The sequence below is a fragment of the Cebus imitator genome, unplaced genomic scaffold (genome assembly GCF_001604975.1).
Source record: "Cebus imitator isolate Cc_AM_T3 unplaced genomic scaffold, Cebus_imitator-1.0 Scaffold191, whole genome shotgun sequence".
NCBI classification, from domain to species: domain Eukaryota; kingdom Metazoa; phylum Chordata; class Mammalia; order Primates; family Cebidae; genus Cebus; species Cebus imitator.
Window position 1 is genome coordinate 3019926 of NW_016107506.1, and position 21980 is coordinate 3041905.

Below are 21980 nucleotides of genomic sequence, written 5' to 3' on the forward strand. Positions count from 1 at the left end.
ATAGCAGAGACTCTGAAAAACAATAGTAAATCTTCATTCATTTGAAATCCCTTAATTTGGGTTTTGTACAGATGCTAGGGTATTTAGTCTTGTTAGAAAATATTTTTCCTCACAAGTAATGTAAATTAGTAGCAAACAAAATTTCATAACAGATATTTATTTTTAAAAACTCCTTTCAAGGGGCAATAAGAATTTCTGTAACACAAAGGGTGAGAACATAAATCTTGCCTTCATTTTGCCAAGTACAGAGAATTCAAAAGACTCACATGAAGAATGAGTCATTCCAATTCAAAGATGTTGGCTCTGGTCTGAGATTTAAATCTGATCTATTAAAAGTTTTACTCTGTCGACAAACTCTTCCAAGAAGAAGGAAGGAGCCAAGAAGGACTACGCCCAATAAATCCTTATACATTTGCCTGCACCTTAAGCCTGTATCTCTCTCCCATAAGAGAATGAATAAGGGCCAACAGGAGCCAAGATTTATGTTAATTGAACTCTTTTTACTGGAAGGAAACATGAGGAATGAGTAAAAAATGTTTTCCAGAACATTCTCGACTTTTTGTCTTCTTGAACAAGGGAAGGAGAAACAGAATGCCCGTGTTCAGCCAGGAACTTGGCTGCATCCTTCAGGAGCGCAGGATGGTCCTACTCCCACTTTCCTGCCCTTCCTTTAATACCACAGATCTAGAAAATGTTCCAGAATGGATCAAATCCTGCATGAAGTTAATTCCAAATCCATTCTATACATGGATGTAAACATCTTCTCTCTACTCTATTTTCCATTCCAAGTGTGTTCAGAATGGAAAATAGAGTAGAGAGAAGTTGTTAACCGGGTATGTCAGAGATTCTGCAATTGAGACGCTGCAATAATAAAATGCATACGGATTCTCCAAGATCAACATTTCAGCAACACAGAGAACACCTAAGTTTGACTAAAAAATTCTTCCATTTCAAATTTTACCTAATTTCCATTGAAACATAAAATTCTTTCAAGTTAAAATTCAAACACATTGAAATCAAAAGGAATTAGAGTTCATAATTAAATTTCCTTGTCACTGAGAGTTAAAGGCCAAAGTCTAATATTGTTAAGTTAAAGTAGAATTTTTTTTAATCCTCCCTAATTTTCTATTCTGCTCAGTTTAAACCAGATGACATCTTGATGTCTCGGTAAGATCAGAATTTCCTTAGCAGCTGTTCCCTGGAATATGGCTCATGGGAATAAGTAACATATTTACAGGACTTCAACATTTGTAGCAGCAAGTCTCTGTTGTACTTAATTTTTTTAAAGTATTTTATTTAAGTGTGACATTTACATAAAACATTTAAAAATCATAATTTTACAGATCCGTGAATGTTCATAACATTATCACATCTACGCAACTACCACTAAGATTGAAAAATCAGATAGAGGCACTACTATCCTGATTTCTAATATGTTAAATCAGTTTGCCTATTTCTGAAATCTATTTAACTGAAATAGTATAGTAGCTATTTTTAATGTCTGACTTCTGTGATTCAGTATTATTTCATGAGATTCATTAGTATAAATGTAACAGTAGTTGATTCTTTTTTATTCACTTATAATAGTCCAGTGTATGATTCTGTTACAATTTATTTCTTCTCTTGTTATCAGGCATTTGTGTTGTATCTAGTTTGAAGGTATTATAAATAATGCTGCAATGAATGTTTTGTATATGTCTTTGTATATGATATTTATGCATTTCTATGGATGGAAATGCTAGGCTAAGTCATGGACTATGGGTATGTATTGTTTTAGTAGATACTACCAAAAAGTACTCCAAGGTGGTTTCAATTTTCATTCCCACCAACAGTATGTAAATGTTCTAGCACTCTATGTTCTCATCAACAGTTTGGAGGCTTTTCAAGTAAATGTTTATTGAAATTTGGACATCCACTTTTGCAAAGTGCCTATTGAAGTCTTCTGCCTTTTTATTTTTATTTATTTATTTATTTATTTATTTATTTGAGATGGAATTTTGCTCTGTTGCCAGGCTGGAGCACAGTGGCGCAATCTTGGCTCACTGCAACCTCTGCCTCCCAGGTTCAAGCGATTCTTCCACCTCAGCCACCCAAGTAGCTGGGATTACAGGCACGTGCCAAATACCCGGCTAATTTTTGTATTTTTAGTAGAGACACAGTTTCACCATGTTGGCCAGGATGGTCTCGATCTCTTGATCTCGCGATCAGAGGTCTCCCAAAGTGCTGGGATTACAGGTGTGAGCCACCATGCCCAGCTGTCTTCTGCCATTTTTAAATGAAGTCACAGTATTTTTAATTTGATATATATGATTTCTTAGTGTTTTCTGTTTAATTAATCATATCATCTGCAAATCATGAGAGCTGTGAATCCTTTCAAATTCTTATACATGTTATTCCTTTCTCTGTCCTTAATGCACTCGCTAGAACCTTAATACAAAATTAAATAGAAGTGATGATGGTGATGATGGTAGGATCTTTGTCTTATTTCTGATCTCAGAATATGGAGGGGATTGCCAATATTTCATCATTAAGAATAATATTTGCTATAGAATTTTGTTGTAATGTACCAGTAAGATTAAGGAAGTAATTTTATTATTCATTAAGAAATTAATTATTAAAGAAGCTGCCTTCTATTCTTAATTTACCTTGAGTTTTCTTATTGACAGATAATATTACCAACGTTCTTCTGTATTTATAGAGATGATTTTGTGATTTTTTTCTTTATTTTCTAAGTCTGATAGGTTACACTGATTTATTTTCAAAATTAAAACTTTCCTATCTCCTTAAAAATAAACTCTAATTGGGTTGTATATTATAATTATCACTTTTCAGTATTGCCAGATTGCATTTGCAATTTTTTTTAGCATTTTTACAACTAAGTTAATGAGAGATATGTCTGTAATTTTTATTTTTTAAAAAGGTCTTATCTAATGAATTTTATTACTGGAATCACAGGGAAGTTAGGAGTAGAAGATATATTCTAGGTAGCTCTATGTCATTCAAGATAAACCAATTCTGTATACTTACAAAAGTTACAAGGGCTTAAACAAAAAAGATGTCTTGCTTAGCTACTACTTCATTAACTACCCACTGGCAAATGTTTTAGCAGGTTTATTTGTAATCCTCCATTATTATAAAGTCCTTATCAGGCTATAGTATCAAGGATATGAAGATTAAGCTGGACTTATAAAATGAATTGGAAAGTGTCTCCCCCAACAGCTTTTTTAAAAAAACTCCTATTCTCTGTAGAAATTTGGTGCAGATTAGCTTTATTTTTATTTTTATTTTTGAAACAGTTTCTCATTCTGTCGCTAAGGTTGGCGTGCAGTGTCATGATCATGGCCCACTGCAGCCTTGACCTCCCAGGCTCGAGCAATCCTCCCACCTCAGCCTTCCAAGTAATGGGACTACAAGTGGGTGCCTTTACATCTGCTAATTTTTTTTTTATTTTTTTGAGAGATAAAGCCTCACTGTGTTGCCCAGGCTGGTCTCCAATTCCTGAGCTCAAGTGGTCCTCCCACCTCAGCCTCCCAAAGTACTGGGGTTACAGGCATGAGCAACTGTGTCTGGCTCAGAATAGCATTTTGTCTTTTTAAAATATTGAGTAGAATTTATACACAAAACTGTAAGTAATGTAGTTTCTGTGGGAACATTTTAAAATTAAAATTCTTTATCCTGATGATGTCTTTGGTAAGTCACATTTTTCTAGGAATTTTTCTACTTCATTTAAGTACCTAAATTTATTGGCATAAATTTGTTCCTGATATTCTTTTTTTATTTTTAATGACTATGGGGTTTGTATTGTATTCACTTTTTTATTTCTAACACTGGGAATTTTTGCTCCCTCCCTTTTTTTATTATTATTATTTCCAGGAGTTTATTAATAGTTTTCCCTTTACAAAGAACCAGTGTTTGGAGCTTTGTAGATTTTTGCTATTGTAGGTTTATTGTCTGCCTTTTCTTTCCTTTTTTATCTTTATATTTTCTACCTTTGACAATTTTTTTTTAGTGTAAAGAAATATTCCAGCTGGGTGCAGTGGCTCATACCTGGAATCCCAGCACTTTAGGAGGCCAAAGCTGGTGGATTGCATCAGTTCTGGAGTTTGAGACCAACCTGGATAACATGGCAAAACCCCATCTCTACAAAAAATACAAAAATTAGCTGGGCATAGCGGGGCATGCCTGTGGTCCCGGCTATTGAAGAGGCTGAGATAGGAGGATTGCTTGAGCCCAGGTTGAGGCTGCAGTGAGCTGAAATGTACCATTGCACTCCAGCCTGATCAACAGAGCAAGACCCTGACTCAAAAATAAATTAATTAACTAGTAAAATAAAATAAAAGAGAAAATATTTCATTTTCTACAGACTTTTATCATATCTGTCAAAAAATCAGCATTAGATCTTACTGCACATTTGAATTTAATGTGTCTTTTTCTCTGGCTACTTTTAATATTTTCTCTTTGCTTTGGGTTTTAAGCAGTTTGACCATGGTATGCCTAGCTGTGATTTTTCTTTGTATTTATACTTCTTGGGATTCATAGTGTTTCCTGAATATAAAGCTTGATAGCTGTCAACAATTTTAGAAAATTTGACAAATAGCTCTTCAAATATTACCTCTATCCCATTTTCTCTCCCCTCTCCATTTATGTATATGATATATTTTTCTCCTTAACACCGTGCTCTATATGTGTCTCTTACGTTCTTTTCCGTAGTTTCTATCATTTCTCCCCTCTGTTCTTCTGTCTTGATGTTTTCCATTGCTCTTTGTTTCAGTTCACACTCATCTCTTCCTGTGTCTAATTTACTATTAATAATTATCTTTCAAGTTTTTAATTTCAAATATTTTAGTGATCAGTTCTAGAATTCCTACTTGTTTAATAGATTTCAGAGTGTTGATGAAATTCTCCATTTTATTATCTCTCTTATTTAACATTTTAATCATTGTTTTATAAAAATCTATGTCTGTTAACTTTACTATGTAGATCACTTGTGGCCCTGTTTATATTGTCTGTTCCTTTCCTTGGATTTCAATCATTCGGTTTTAGCAGGACTGGGCAGTTTGATTACTGAATATTGCATTTAAAAATGTTAGAAATGCTTTGAGGGGCTACCCGATGTTATCTTGCTCCAAAAATGATTTATTTTTACTCTCTGACTGGCAACTGTGGCAAGGCAGATAATTTTAATTCAGTCTGTGATTCATTTGATTTAAACTTGGGTTTCAGTCTTTGCAAGAGCTGTTCTATTTATTTCCCACTTCTAGGATACAGCCTTCCATGGATCTAACTCCTCCTGGAAGTCCCTGAATTCCAATATATATTTCCTTGCCACTGTGAGGCTACTGAAAATTCTGCTTAGCTTCATAGCTCTTAGCTGACATTTCTGCTTGGATTTGTCCTTAGCCTTTTGGCCCTAAGCAATTTACAAACTCACAAATACCTGGAAAAAAAGTGCTACACAATGTCTGGATGAACTGAGGAAGCTTTCTTTCCCCCAGACGTCTGGTACCTCCAAAAGATAACTGCTAGCCTTAGCTTCTACCTGGCACCTTCAATATGTTTTAAAAATTTTGTCCACCCTTTCTAGTAAGACAATTAGCGTGCAGCGAGGTACTTTTTATTATTACAGAAAGCAGAACTGACTTCTTGCCTCATTTCTTCAGTTGCAAAAAATGGGAGAACTCAAAAAAGTATCATAACTCTCTCCATACCCATCAAATTCTGATAATTGCCATTTCCTGATTCTAGAGCACATATTCTAGGTAAAATTATATTACCAGAAACCAGTATTCAGTATTAATAAAGAGCATGGCAAAAACTCATTGGTATCTGTAGGAAGAAGAATGGATCAAAGAAAATCTTGGTTTCACATTATCGGGGATATTGACCAATCAGTGCTATTTTCTAGAACTCTCAATTTATAAACTTTAACATAATTGGGGAATCTCTAAACAAAAGATTGCTGGGTGTGGTGGCTCAGCCTATAATCCCAGCTCTTTGGCAGGCTGAGATGGGAAGATTGCTTGAGGCCAAGAGTCCAAGACCAGCCTGGCCAACATGGTGAAACCCTGTCTCTACTAAAAATACAAAAATTAGCCTGGCATCATGGTGCACACCTATGAGGCAGGAGAATCGCTTGAACCAGGCAGAGGTTGCAGTGAGCCGAAATCACACCACTGCACTGCAGCCTGGGTGACTGACAGAACAAGAATCTGTCTCAAAAAAAAAAAAAAAATTATGTTGGTGGTGTTATACACTTACAACTTTAGAGGAGAAAATCCACTTTCGTAATAATTACTTAATCTTCATCTCCCTTCAAGGTGTTTCTGATACCCCAATAGTAAATTGAGTGTGGGTCCTACCCAGTGAGTGATGTTTACTCACGTTGGTAAGCAGGCATTGTCAGACTTCATCATAATGGCTGTGTCTAAAGTTTTTTTGCTATGAATTCCTTAAGCTCAGGAAGCCAGACTCCCAGGAAAGGGTTTTATGTTGTCTCAGAATTGTTGCAGCTGGAAAGTTACTCTCAGCAAACTCCCGAATTCAAGTTTTGTTCTGAAGCCCGTTTCTCTAGATGGATTATATAGCTCCACCTATTATCATTCTCTTATTCTTTCAACCATTTATTTGTATATATGGCTAATTCCGCCAGCTAGATCACATGTTTCCTTAAGGCAAGATTCACCACCTTTTAACAGGTGGTTAGTGAACTAATAATTGTTGGTCAACATTTCCAGCAGCTTTAACTACTTTTGATTTGGAGTGGCAAGGGGGCTTAGAATTCATTATGTCTCTAGATGCTTTCCATTGTTCTATGCTCCTAAATGTGACACCACCAACAAAAGTCAAATGTAAAAAGTGACTCATTTTCTTTCTATTGCTTAAAGTCTTCAGATGCTGATGGTCTTGGAAGCCTTAGTTCCGTGTTACCTACAAAAGCTAAAGAGGCAGACATCACAGGTGGAGACAGTACCTGCTGCCCGAGAGGAGATTGCAGCCACAGCTGCTCTTGCAACGTCCCTACAGGCCCTTTTATACAGTGTAGAGGTCCTCACCAGGTAATCTCATTGGCAGAAGTAGCTACAGCCTTACATCATATGTGTCCACTGAAAAAATAACGAAGAAAAAAATGTGATGGATAAAAATCTAAAACCCAATCTTTATTTACAAATACTTCCTAAACTCAGCCCTTTATGGCTTATAACTGCAAACAGTTCCTAAGCTATTTGAATAAATAATGCTAAGTACTCTGAATAGCAGTAGTAGTAGTAATAATAGCGATAATATTCTTACTATCATTGCTAAACACACATTGCATATAGCTTTCTGAGCTTCTCCAGCAGTTATAACCCAGTGGTAAACAAATCTTATGTAAGAGGGCCAATTTAGTGAATTTAAGAGGTAATCTACATTTTTGTTATTATATTATTTTATGAAATATGGAATGCATGCAATTCCAATTATGTATTCTTTTATTGTTTAACTGTCTGTGAAGAGTTGTGTTTTTTAACTATAATTTCAGAAACTATGTAACCAATATAAACAGCAAAATATTATCCTACTGCTAGAATTAACAGATTCTCTGTGGGACAGGACTAAGTAATGCTGGGAGAGAGGATTGAGAAATTTGGGAATGGTAAGTTAAATTGGCACCAAAGTTCAGCCCTAAACAAAGATCAAGAAGTTAGTCCCATCACAAGATGCTTGGGTGCAGAAGCAGAGTCATTAAGCTGGCATATGGCAGGAGAGGGGCAGGCAGAGAGCCCTGGATGAGAAAAATAAAATAAAATGTGAGTGGGGAAGGTGGTTGCAGGACACTATGTGTATGTTGGGCTTTCCTTCTCCGTTCCCATCTAAATTAACTGCAAGGAAATATCCTTCCCCAGGATAGGGATGGGAAAGTCTTCTTCCTGGGTTTAGTGTCTTTGCTCCTCCATTCCATTCTGCCATGCTGTGGGTCCAATCTAAAGTGCCAGATCCTTAGTGTGAAATTGTCTACGCCTCCACCAGAAGGCACCAACTTCCCCAGCCCACCTCGCTATATTGGTAAGAGGGAAGCCCTTTAGTCCAGGAAGGACTTTTTCAGCATGCATCCACAAGTAAGAGAGGGAGTGGGATTGTAATTCATTAACATCAATATGGGTTTAGTTTCTAATCATGAGCTACATTGCTAGACAAACAGAATATTGCCCAAAAGTCTGCTGTAGACTATCATCCTGAAATGTTCATATGCACCTAAATTAAGGAAATGGGAAGAGTTGGCACAGATAGCAATGACAAATTGCCACTTCCAATGAGAGGTAGTGTTCTATGCTATTGCTGATGGTTTCATGAAAGTCCCAAAAGAATATCCTAAAGAGAAATGAAAGACTTACACTCTTCCTTGTGTGCCTATCTGGTTACATCACTAGTCTTTTCCTACAACTAGAGGACAGAAACGAAGTCAGTTTTTCCAAAGTGTCACTGTATTTCTTCATACACAGACACACACACACACACACACATATATACATATATATATATATATATATATATATATATATATAGAGAGAGAGAGAGAGAGAGAGAGAGAGAGAGACTCACTGTGCCATCCACGCTGAAGTTCAGTGGCATGATCTTTGCTCACTGCAACCTCTACCTCCCAGGTTTAAGCAATTCTCATGCCTCAGCCTTTCAAGAAGCTGGGATTACAGGCATGTGCCACCATGCCTGGATAATTTTTATATTTTTAGTAGAGAAGGGGTTTCTCCATTTTGGCCAGGCTGGTCTCAAACTCCTGGCCTCAAATGGTCTGCCAACCTCGGCTTCCCAAAGTACTGGGATTATAGGTGTGAGCTACCACGCTCAGACTATTTCTCCTCATATTACATAACGTTAAAGCTTTCCTCATTCCTATACCCTTTTATAAGGATAAGTCAATTAACTTATCCAAAATTTACTTACCCAAAAGTTCACAAAGAGTTTTGGATGGGGCTCTGACATTTAAAGTTCTCTGGCTTTAAATATTCCAGTTCATTTAATATTCTTTTGGTGGAGAAGACTAGCCTCATTAGTTGGTAGTAATTACTCAAAACAAAATTGTCTTCACTGTTTTTAGACAAAGAAGATAAGAATCCCCTAATTTCTAATTTCTCCATATTCCTAGTTTCTTTATCTCATGACAAAAGAAATTTAACAATTATATAGGTAGTATTACATAAATATATCACAAGTGCATTAGTTTTAACTGTTCTGTAACACATTACTATAAACTTAGAGGCTTTAAACAAACCCATTTATTATCTCACAGTTGTGTAAGCCAGGAGTCCAGGCAGGTTCAGCTGGATTCTCTGCTCATGGTTTCTCACGTTGGAAGTCAAGTTGTCTATTAGTCTGAACTTTTATCTGAAGGCGCTGGGGAAGAATGCACTTCCAAGCTCATTCAATTTTTTTGGCAGAATCTAGTTCCCGGCAGCTTTAGGTCTGAGGTCCCATTTCCTTGCCGGCTGTCAGCCAGGCACCACTCTGCATTGAGAGGCACCTGCATTTATTCTCACATGCCTGCCCCCGCCCCGCCACCTTCCAGCCAGCAATAGCACCTTGAATCCTTATGCTTCAAATCTCTCTGTCCCCATCCAGAGAATACTCTCAGCTTTTGTAAGGCTGATGTGATTAGATTAGGTCTACCCAGATACTCCCCCTTTTTGCCATATAATGTAACATAATCACTGGAGTAACACCAAGGGGCAGAGATATTGGGAGCCATCTCTAAATTCTGTCTACCACTACAGGCACAGGAAGAGGAGATCTGGTGTGACTGTTAAAAGCTTACTTTCTAGCTATGCCCAGCATAGAGAAAATGACCAGCACAGAAGCAAGCCTTGATGATTTTATAACAGAAATTGCTTTAAAAAACTGCATTATGCTCAAGCCTGTAATCCCAGCACTTTGGGAGGCTGAGGCGGGTGGATCACGAGGTCAAGAAATCGAGACCATCCTGGTCAACATGGTGAAACCCTGTCTCTACTAAAAATACAAAAATTAGGTGGGCATGGTGGCGCGTGCCTGTAGTCCCAGCTACTTGGGAGGCTGAGGCAGGAGAATTGCCTGAACCCAGGAGGTAGAGGTTGCGGTGAGCCGAGATTGCGCCATTGCACTCCAGCCTGGGTAACAAGAGTGAAACTCCGTCTCAAAAAAAAAAAAAAAAAAAACCTGCATTATGCCTTTTACGTCTTAGATGCCAATACAGAGGCAAAATTTTACCTATTATTTAAAGTAAACCCTGCAGATATAAATTGAGACAGTTCAGATCTATTACAAAGCATCTAAATTACTGACTTATAATAGATATTAACATACTCACTTTCCCGGGTAGCCTTAGGTGTGATTTGACTAGGAGAATTCTTTTATTCTTTGATAGTTTATCAGAAAAAAATAGAGTAGTTGATAATGGCGTAGGTGGCCAAACGGGTACATACATTCTTGCCTTTAACTTATCATCTAGAATGGTGAACTGCCCAGTGTCTGTAGAACTGAAGAATGAGCTCTTAACTCTTAATTGGTACAGACTTCAAAGTCTGTAGATATTTCATAAATGTCTTATTTGAAGAGTCATTTTAAAGAGTTAATTATTCAAAACCAAGAAGTGGAAAAACACAAATCATGATGAGCTTATAAACCCTTGGGAATCAATGTTCCTTTAAAGTTACTCTCAGAACAAACAAAAAAAAAAAACCAAAGCCAGAAAGCCTGTCTTTTGAAGACTAACTTAAAACTCATGTGTGCTTCAGTAACTTGAGGATTTAATAAATGTTTCCACTTGTGTTGTTGTTTTCCTGTGATGATTACTGTCGTTGTTATAGGCCCATGACAGCCCCACAGATGAGTAGGTGTGACCAAGGTCATAAGGGAACCACCACAGCCAATCACACCATGTCGTCTGGGGTGAACACCAGGTAATTCACTGCGCCTTATTCTATGGTCTCTCAATTTCATACAATCTGAATGTCAGCTGTTGGGAATGAAAGGAATCCTGAATATAGTCAATATTGAGTGTGAAAACCTCCAAGGAAAAGAAAAGAGGTGAGAGTGTAGAGTTCCAAGAAAAGACAAAGACTTCTTTTGAAATTGTCAAAGAAAAATCTAAACCACCTTCATAAATAGGCATTTGTGTTGTTTGGTTTGCTTGAGCATGCTAGATGTTCTCAGCCTCCTGGGTGGTCTTAGAACTATTCCAGTGTTGTTTCATTTGCCTTCAACAAAAGGCAAATAAACAATAGTAATCAGGAGGTGGTTTCTCATTCCCAGGGCACTGAGTCAACTTACTTTCTTTCATCTGGACAGATTTTCTGCAGACACTTCATCTGAACTTTGACATACGCCCTCAAATGATGCTTTTCATGCTTGTTGACTTAATCTTCTTCCCTTGTTTTGGTACAACTCAGACACTGGCTATACTAGTTAATATTTTACCTGTTTCACTCCATCTGTGTTAGCCTTAAATACTCCGACATACACAAAAAGCCTAATTAGCTTCCTTCTACAAGGAAGATTTAAGATAGGGCAGACTCAAAATCAGCTTAAGAAAAAGTTCTCTTTACTCAGTATGGAGTAGTTGGTATGGAAATCATAAGGAGAAATTCAATAAATTTCCACTCTCTCTGAAGCCTATTTTTAAGTGTGTATCATTATTCATGTAAAGTTAATTCCCTGCTTATCATATATATTCATATTAAAAATAAAACAAAAATAAATTCCAAACCCAACTATAAATTGCCTGGTATGATGGTTAACTCATGCCTCAATTTCCTATATTAAGGAAAAATGATATACTGTAGTTTAAGTGATATTTAGGGACTTCTCTAGGCTCACTGGGTTAAATGAGGACTTCTAAAGAAGAAAGAGGGCTTCTAAGGTTTTATTATCCATGAATCCTAAAGCAATAAGTCTCCAGAATCGAAAGGAAGTCAGCCATGATTCTCCTTCCTATCACTTAAAACAGAGCACATGGTATTAAAACTACATCTTAGATTTCAAAATTTCTAGAAATTTCTCTCATTTGGCTATATTCCATGAGTTTATGTTTATGAGTGTATATTACTAGTAGTATATCTATATTTGTGAGCTTATCAAAGTGTATAGCTTCAAGGGCTTTTCAAATGAAAAAGCCTATAAGAAGCCACATCCAAGGGACCCTGTTCTTGCTCTAATAGTTACATAGACTGTTTTTCTAACTCCCAGGTACCAGGAACAAGGAGCCAAGCTGCACTTTATCAGGTACAGAAAGACTTGCTCTAATTTCATATCAGTTCTGACATCTTGAGATGATTGCCTTTAAAACTGGGGTATGGCTCTGTTAGATTTAGTTTGATGTGTAGCATACTGTTTCTGGGTAAACCCCAGAAGTGGCTTTACTACAATTTTGGTTGACAATCTCTTCTAGGCTGATAAGCTTTTTTTATCCTCTGGATGAGGTTCTCCTTGGCCTCACCCTACTTACTGATTCATTAACTCATTAGGAATCTTATATTTTTCTTCAGTGTGATACCCTCTTCTCACAACTGCCACATGCATACATTTTCAGACCCCCTAGTTAATCTTTTACAATTTCCCAGGGAAAACCTTCATTTACTGGAGGAAGGGCAAGGCCTTCCCAGAGAGGAACTGGATGAACGAATTGCTCGGGAAGAGTTCAGAAGACCCCGGGAGTCCTTACTGAATATTTGCACAGAGTTCTATAAGCACTGTGGACCGCGGCTGAAGATCTTGCAAAATCTGGCTGGGGAGCCACGGGTCACTGCCCTGGAGCTGTTGGATGTGAAGTCTCACATGAGGTACTGGCCTCGCTTTCGCTCCTCCAAATGTGAACACAGCTTGGCCCATGTGTTGGAATGTGTGTGTTGGGTTGAGAGTGGGCATTCTCCAGGAAAAACACTTGCAATAGAATGATTTGTTTCCTGTGATTTAGGTACACATCGTACAGAACTCTCTGGTAAAATGTGCATTAAGTGCACCAAACAGGATCTTAGGGTGGACAAGGGAAATGATTTTAGGACAGAAAAGCACTGTTTCTGTATTTGCTTCTCAATAAAAGAGAAAGGGAAATTTTATCACCTGAACTCTTACAAAAGTAGCCTTCTTCCCAGTGTTATTTGCTGCACAAATTCTAATTTTTCACAAGAATTGAATGTTTCTTCTGTTATTTTACATGAAGAATGCACAACTACTTTCTGCTTCTAGGCTCCCTAAAATCCCAGTAATGAGCCCTGCAGGGAAGTAAGCAGTTTTAACTTACCCAACTTGGCTTGGGCTTGAAATCCCCTTTATATAAACAACCCCAACAGCTAAAAAAAAGTGTCCTGGTAAAAATTCTGAACTCGATTCATGTAAATAACAAATGAGGCCAGTCGTCATTTACATGTTTTACTCTTAGTGCACTAGGGAAAGGCCCCAGAATTACATCCCTGTGCATTCATATTTCATATTCCTATGGAACGCCATCTCACTTGAAATTCACGCTAAAGGCTGTATTTGTGTTTCAAAAGGAACGTGATTCCAGAGGATCTTCTATTCACATTTGTAATCATTTGTTAAGGGTGATAAAAATCCCTTGAAAGAAAAATGTCAAGGGTAACAAAAGAGTCACTTGGAAAGTTTAATGTATCTATAAAGCTAAAACGATCCCACCACTGTGCTCCAGCCTGGCGACAGCTTGGATAGGCTGTCTCAAAAAAAAAAAAAAAGAAAAAAAAGCTGAAGGTAGAGTTAGGTTCAGCCACTTTGAAATAACGTTGCAATTTGGCAAAAGTCACAGTTTTTTGGTTATTGTCTTTTTTTTTAATTTAGAAAGTACTAAATGAAAGAAAATGAGAAGACAGAAATGTACAGAGAGCACAGGTTCTTTTGCTTCCAGTGTAATTTCACATTCTTTGAATTGTGAGCACACACCCAGCACTGCCCTGGAGAACCCTATAACCTCACTGGAGTTCACACTCCCTGCTGTGCAGTAATGGGGAAGAGCTTATTTCACACTGAGAAGTTCAGCTCCTAGATGGGAGCCTTCAAAGAAAGGGGAGGGGCATTGGAAGTGTTAAGGTCCTGCTGTCACAGCAACCTAGGGATCTATTCAGCCCCTCCTCTTCCTTTCCCACTGGTCTTCTCTAGCTGACCTAAGCAATTCTGTGAACAGAGAAACATCACATTCCCAGAGTCAGAAAATCACTATGACCAATGGCCATTTTGTGAGAGAAAGGAAAAAATATTCCTAAAAGGTGGATGTGTGTGTGTGTGTGTGTGTGTGTGTGTGTGTGTGTGTGTGAGAGAGAGAGAGAGAGAGAGAGGGAGAGAGAGAGGGAGAGAGGGAGAGAAAGAGAGAGAGAGAGACACAGAGAGAGAGAGAGAGACAGAGAGAGAGAGAGAGAGAGACAGAGAGAGAGAGACACACACACAGAGGAAGAGAGAGAGAGAGAGGACTATGAGATAGTGATTGTCCTATAACCTGACTATATCTACACTCTCCTTTAGGGCATTTGGAGGGAGGGGACAGCGAGTCAGAGAGGCCTGGAGCTCCCTCTAGAGGCCAATACCTATTAAAGGTTAAACAAACTATAAATGATTTAGCTCCGTGCCTGGCACGGATCTGGACACAATAGATGCTAATGCTAATGAGAATGGTCCAAATACTATGTTAAGCACTGGGTATGTAAAGTAAGGTCCTGGTCCTCAAAAATATCGTGGTTCACTGCAAGAGGCACATAAGAAAATAACTATAATACAGTGTTGCAAGTACTATAATTGCATATGTATTTATGTATTATCATTGTATAAAGTATTTGAGGCAACTCAGAAAATATATGAAGGGAGAGTATATACAAATTATAGATTCAGGATAATGTGAAAGATTTTCAAGGAGTTAATTATCTTTATGATAAGATTAGCACAGGCAATCAATATAAGATCATATTAGATATTCATGAATCATAAATTTGACTTTGAGCTTCTGAGTTATCAAAGCAATGAGTGAAAAAAATGATTAATTACAAAATCATAATATAAATAAGTTAAAAACCAAACAGTTGCTTGGTGAAACAATACTTTTTTAAAATACGAAGAACAAGAAAAGTCTTGTAGAGGCCAAGGGAAAATTTCCCCTTTACTCTCTGAAGGTTTGCTGAAAATCAACTGATAAGAGGCAGATCATAATCAAAAAGCATAAAAATGTATTTGATCATAGTTTTACCTGACACAGGAGCCTTCAGGATGAAGACCCCAAAATACAGGGGAAGCTCTCCATTTTTGTTTAACAAAGTGTGATTGGACAAAAAGGGCATGATCTCATGCTAATAGACCAAGTGAGGAAACCCAGCATGGCCTGTGTGTTTAGATTCTTCTTGGCCTCTCTGGTTAGCATTCCTTCCTTCTGGGAATGGGGTAAGATCCTCTCTGGAAAGGGGGCATTCTACCTACAATCAAACAAGATGGGTCAGATAATTTCTTTATGGCTAGTTTTTACACAGAAAGATGGGGGAAAGTTAGTGTAATAATTTTAAGTTTTATGGTTGGCTTCAGGAAAAAGGGTTCTGGTTTCAATGACCTCCTTTGAGGAAAAGGGCCTCTCCAGTTTCCACGGCTAGCCTTGGAAAAGAATGAGAGGCCACAGAGAGGAGGGCAGGTCAGTGAAAAACTTTGGCTTCTGAGGTCTTCATTTTGGGGTATTGCTTTCTGAGCTTCAACAGTCTCCTGGTTGGTGTTTGTTGAAAGAGTGGTATGATGAACAGAGTCTTCAACAACATACCTATAGTAGAGAAAGTGCTGGCTGTACGTGCTGGATGCCTGTTAGTATATAAAGTTGTCACAATGTCATAATGCAGTTCAGCAAGAGCAATTGATCTGAAGCCAGGATAATGTCATTCAAGAACACAGCTATTTCATGGCCTGGGTCGATAGGAGGGCAACATTTATATTTCCCAGGGAATAGGTAGATTAAATGCCCTTTATTAATGCAATTTCTCACAACAAGCTTTTGAAAAAGACAGGCCTGCCATAGTCTCTAACCAATGTTGCTGAGTAGGGGTAGATCCAGATGCTTTGACCTTATGCTAAGCAAAGGATGTAATTAAGGATCCTCTTATAAATTAAGTGCACACTTGAATATATGTAGAAGTCAGAGCTTAATATATAAATTTGTGAATTGATGGTAGTATTAAATCATTCTTAAATTATAAGAATAGATAATGTCACCCAAGGATGAAAAGTTGATTTTTAAAAAGAGAAAGAGAAATGGGATGATATAAAAAATACAAATGTTTGCAGAAAGAATTTGAATCAAACCAATGAGTTAAGAATCAGTGCTGAGGCAATCTATAGTTCTGAATTTGCAGAATGTATAGTTGATTACAAGGCTCTTGAAGAAACTATTCTTGATTAGATAGCATCTCTGCCCTACAGAAATATATTGCATCATTTGCCCAACCCAGTGCTGCCAAAGCGGCTAGATAATAGAATCTGTAAATTCTTACTCTTTCTCTCTCTGTCTCTCTCTTCTTGTGTGGTCTCTTTCTCTTATTCTCTTTCTCTCTTTCTCTTTTCTTCTCTCCCTCACCCCCTCAATGGGAAAATCTCTTATGTTCCCACTGGGAAAGAACCATAGGAAAGTTTTTTGATTATGCATGTGATAGTACAGCAAAGACTGTAGGAAAGGGAAGTTTTGTTTTATGCACAAAGCAAATTTATTTTGTCACATGACCAGGGATTAGAGCAATTCAGGTAGTAATCCATAAACTGGCTCTTAAATTCAGCTCTAAGTATTCTTTTGAAGCTTAAAATAGATTGCTTATTTCACAAGCACTTCTCAATGTTATCTTTAAAATAGGAAGAGAAAAGAAATAAGTGCATATAGATATACTCTTATTTGTCACACAAATAACCTGAGAAGAATTATTTTCTGTATATCAAATTCATGAGAAAGAGATAAACAAAAGAATGTATAAACTGTTTAAAATGATTTCTTTAAAACATCCACATTCACACACGATTTCCAGGACAATGTGAATATGTTCAGTCTGGAGAGAAGATAGTGGGAATTAAGAGATAATAACTATTTCTTGATAATGAAGGGTCATGATGGAGAAGATAGATTGGATTTATGCTTTCAGAATTAAGCCTAGTAGGAATAAATTAAAGGGAATTTGGAGGCCTAACATGAGAGGAACCTCTCACAGTGCGGACCTCCAAAGATGAAATAGGTTGCCTTGTACAATAGTGAGTTTTCATCCATGGAGCTAGTCACATGAAGCAATTGTAGAACAATCTAAGTAATTTGAGAGGTAATAGCTTGCTGTGATTTCTAAACCAGGGTGCCTATCAAAATCAACTGGGGAGCTCTTACTCTCTAGATCCTTTCAAAGTTATTCACTCTTCTGTTCTCTTGGAGTAATCACAATTTATCTTTATTACAATGTTATAGTTAGTATGTGAGAAAAAAATTATGTGATACTACCACTGCACTACCCCTAATGCATCAGTGGATCTGTGCAGCGACTGAGAGCAGCTAACGTCATAAAAAGAGTGACAGCTAGAGATCCTGTACCTCCTGGCGGAAGTACACACCACACATACCACCTGCTACGTACTCTTGCCAAAAATCAAAACCGAGTCTGCAGATGCAGGCCCTAGATTTAACTTCCAATTGAATTAAATACAAAGGCAGTAGGATAGATTAAATTACACTGTAGAAATTCAATCAGCAAAATTCAGAGTGTTGCTACAGCAAATTCCTTTAACAAAAGACAAGGTAGGAAAAAAAATACAGAAGGGGAAATCTACATATTAAAAGAAATTTAAGGATCTATCAATGAATTGAAATTTATGGGGCTTATTTGTTCCTAATTTGTAGAAAAAAAATTAATTATGAGATAGTGTGTGAATGTTGAGAACTGAATGGATATTTGGGTTTTTTTTTAAAAAGAAAAAATTATTTTTAATTTGTCAAATGTCATATTGTATTGTGTTTAATTTTTTTGTGTCCATAAATGTGGAGACACATACTGAAATATGTCTGAGTAAGTGATATGATGCTTTGGATTTACTTCAAAATAGTCCAGGGTGGGGAAAGGGGGAGTGTGAAACAAGAGTCGTTGTAGGCTGGCTACAGTAGCTCACACCTGTAATACCAGCACTTTTGGGAGGCTGAGGCAGACAGATTGCTTGAGTCTAGGAGCTCAAATCCAGCCTGGACAACAGTGAAACCCCATCTCTACAAAAACTATAAAAATTAGCCTGGCATGGAGATGCACACCAGTAGTCTTAGCTATTTGGGAGGCTCAGGTTGAGTGATGGGTATATTGGGGGCTTACTATATACTCATCTCTCTACCTCTTTATATGTTTGAGATTTTCCAAAATAAAAGTTAAAACTATACAGATTTCTGGTCCCAGGCCTTAGAGGTTCTTATTTATGAGATTTTGGGAAGTCCTAGGAAACTATATTTTTTCATTTTCCTTTTAAGATATACATTTTTTTTAAATAGGAGGTACCAGTGTGAAGCAAACTCTCCACAGGACTGTTATGACTATTATGGGCTTTTTCAGTCCTGAAATTCCATGACTCAGAGAAGATTATCCTCAGAGCTTTTCCAGTACAAACTTGTCTCAAAAAAAAAACAACAACAACAACAACAACCAGAAAAAGCTTATTTTTCTGTTTATCTCAAATCTCTTCCTCTCTTTAGTAACAGCCCTGAAAACTTTCCAAGTATGGCTGCCTCCTGCTGATGCCATCCACACACGCATTCCCAGGCAACATTAGGCCTCTCTGCTCCCCTCGCCCATCAGGAATCCTCTGTCCTACATTTCAGTTCCATAGGATCCTCTGCCTGCCTGGCTCAACATGTACTTATTCAAGCCAAAGATTCAAATAATGGGTGGTAGTAACTTAATGTATTACCCTTCCTAAAGAAATTTGTTTTCAAATGAATTTTCAGTATCTCAACGAAGAATATGAACATTTCAACCATTGTGTCTTAGGTGTATTTTCTAGAATATAAGCTTTTTTTAAAGAACAAAAATCAAGCTCAATTCATACAGCATAGTTAGAAGATATTTTTATGAATGAGTATACATTACGTCTTAATATTATCTTCTACACATTTTGCATCTATGCAGTATACTTTATAAGGAGGCACTGTAAAATGTTTAAATATTTTCTCCTTCATACAAAGTTAAATGAAATTGGCTTTAAGGCTATGTACATCATTGTATTTGTGTTCTTTGGAAACCGATAGTCCATATCTAGTTCTGAAGATTATTTCACTACTATTACATTTACTAGAAACCTTATTTGCCCAATTAATCTAGTTGGCCAATTCTCCTCCAGAAAATCTGACACTTAGGACATCCACACTTGGGTCTGGTGACTGCAAGCCTGGGCCAGCCTTGAGGGAAGCACAACTCTCCCTCTGGTAGTTCTTGTATGGAACCAAGTTGGGAAATATGAGAAGTAGAGACAACCAAAATCCAGACAGTACAACTGGGTCTCTTATATAAAGAATCTCTACAGAGAGAAAGGATCCATGTATAAGACAAAAAGAGAGGAGGAGGCTTTAAAGGAGAAGAATGGAAATGGAGTCTGAAGAACTCCTTGGGTTGCAACAAAAACCAAGAGCACTTTTTATAGGGTACCTTTGATCTTGACTATGGGCACTGAGGGATTTCTGAAGCCATGAAGTTTACAAGGACATTTGATGCTAGTGATTTTATTGTTCATTAAAGTTACATTCTTTTTTATATGCATATATGTAATATATATGTATTTGCATGTATATATACCTGTATATATACACATGCATATCCTCAGAAGTGACATTCCCTAGATATAATTGGCCTATCCTTAATCTCTCTGGATCTTAGTTTCCTTATTAGATGCTCTTTACATGTAGTCTCTGAACATTCTATGATTCTCTGTTAATATGCATGTGCAGCTATCACTGTTCTGGTATATAGGAGAGCAGAGGGATAGAGGATGTGGGGAAGAATGTTCTTAGTTCAAGGAGTTGGTGGACTGGAAGAGGAAATTAACATGATGCTATGTAGACAAATTCCCATTGTGTCATTCTAAGCTTATCTTAAAAATATATACATATATATTTTAGGTTGGCAGAAATTGCACACTCCCTTCTGAAGCTGGCACCATATGACACCCAGACAATGGAGAGTCGTGGGCTTCGGCGCTACATCATGGAGATGCTACCCATTACTGACTGGACAGCTGAGGCAGTGAGGCCAGCCCTCATCCTCATTTTAAAAAGATTAGATAGAATGTTCAACAAAATTCATAAGATGCCTACTTTGAGGTGAGAATGCCTCCTAGTTAGCTGTTGCTATCACAAATGTCAAAGTTAGGATTTGTCGTTTTTTAAGATGGTGAATCATTCTGGAGTTGAATGAATGACTTGAAAGTTTTCTTTGGTATATGTGCATAGTTAATAGGGTCTATGAATGCCTAAGTAGCAAAGCCTACGTTTTGAGAAAAATATCATTTTCTTTAAAAATATATGTGCTCATCTTGAAAAATCTATCCATTTCTTAGCTATCATGCTCCTCATCTGACACATATAAAAATTTCAATTAGTACCCTTCAATCTCTTTTAAAATAAAAGAGGGCATGCCTTATAAATGAAACAACTAATGAGAAAAGAAAATGAATTTCATGTTCAAAGTACTATATTTGACATAGCTAGTTAACATATTTAGATACCAGTTTAGAGAAATTCCAAGCTTTACAATAACCATCCAAGCATCAGCTTAAAAATTCGCAGGATAAAAAATGCCTAATTTTCACTTTTTTACCTAATTCAGTGTCGTACTAAATGAACAATGTTAACGCTTGATTGTTGTTCAGTGATCTTGGAAATATTCATTGGTAGCCTACATATTAGCAGATGGTTTTGAACCAGTCTACTTAGAGATGGGAGCTGAGTTTGGAAACTATAGTGATAGTGAGCAGGTAGTTCAACGAATTAATACTGGTAAACCCACTTACTCGGAAATTTCAAGTTAGGGTTAGTGAGAACATTTTCTGTCCTTTTAAACTAGACCCAAAAATCAGTGCAGCTGTTTCCCAAGAATTTATAGCACTTAATGTTCAATTCATCAGAATTTTCCCAGGTATTAGCTTATAATCTCCTTCACACTAATCCACCCTTCAGGAGTCATTAAAAAAAACAAATTGAAAATTTTTATTCTAATAATTATTTGTTTTATATTCTTTTATATCATGGTGATGTCTGCTTGTACATTATTTCAAGGTTATTTTTTTCAATGGTATGGAAATGCCTGTTTTAAAACACTATTTCTTTAGTGATCCCAATAGAACATTTGTGTCTGTCAGCAAATGGCTTACCAAAGCGTTATAACTGTCTTACAGGGGTGTGTTGAAATAAATTCTTTTCTTAAATACTTGTTATCTAAAGATGTTAAACATCTCCCAAATTGACCCATTTATGATATGATTAAGCCCACTATAAAGAAATCATGCTTCCCAAAAGTAGAGTTCTGGATTAATACATAGGCTTGGTCTGTTGCAGGCAATGTTCTTGGGAGCTGTGCTATGAATATGGAGTTGGCTTGGATTTAAATTTGTTAGGTGATCTCAATTCAACACAAGAAATGATGACTGAACCTGACCTCTGCATTACCTTCAGTGTCGGAGATGTCACATAGCCTCATTTATGAATACATTTCCATTTGTCGTTGCAGATTCCATTTTGATAGTAAATATAAGCTTAGAAAGTATTGCCAGGAAAATATAAAGAAATGGTGTTAATATCAGTAAAGCCCAAGCTGTTTATTTTGGGGCCACAGGGATGAATCTTTCAGTACTATGACAATTATGGAATGGATTTACTCGTACTACAGAAAATCCTGTATTCATTTAATTGGGTTATGTATACATTAACACCATTTATACTACCGTAGAAAGTAGACAAAAAATACATATCACGTATTGGG

At 37.0% G+C, this 21980-nt stretch overlaps 1 protein-coding gene across 12 annotated transcripts in view; it reads left to right on the forward strand.

The window, feature by feature from the left end:
* UNC80 (unc-80 homolog, NALCN channel complex subunit) overlaps nucleotides 1-21980 on the forward strand; it is a 224811-nt gene that overhangs the window by 173924 nt on the left and 28907 nt on the right. For all 12 annotated transcript variants that reach the window (XM_037745098.1, XM_017546781.2, XM_017546788.2 and 9 more), the window contains 5 exons: nucleotides 6885-7055; nucleotides 10839-10931; nucleotides 12217-12252; nucleotides 12591-12809; nucleotides 20123-20323. In XM_037745098.1, coding sequence (XP_037601026.1) covers nucleotides 6885-7055; nucleotides 10839-10931; nucleotides 12217-12252; nucleotides 12591-12809; nucleotides 20123-20323 — 720 coding nt within the window. The remainder of the gene's footprint in view (nucleotides 1-6884; nucleotides 7056-10838; nucleotides 10932-12216; nucleotides 12253-12590; nucleotides 12810-20122; nucleotides 20324-21980) is intronic.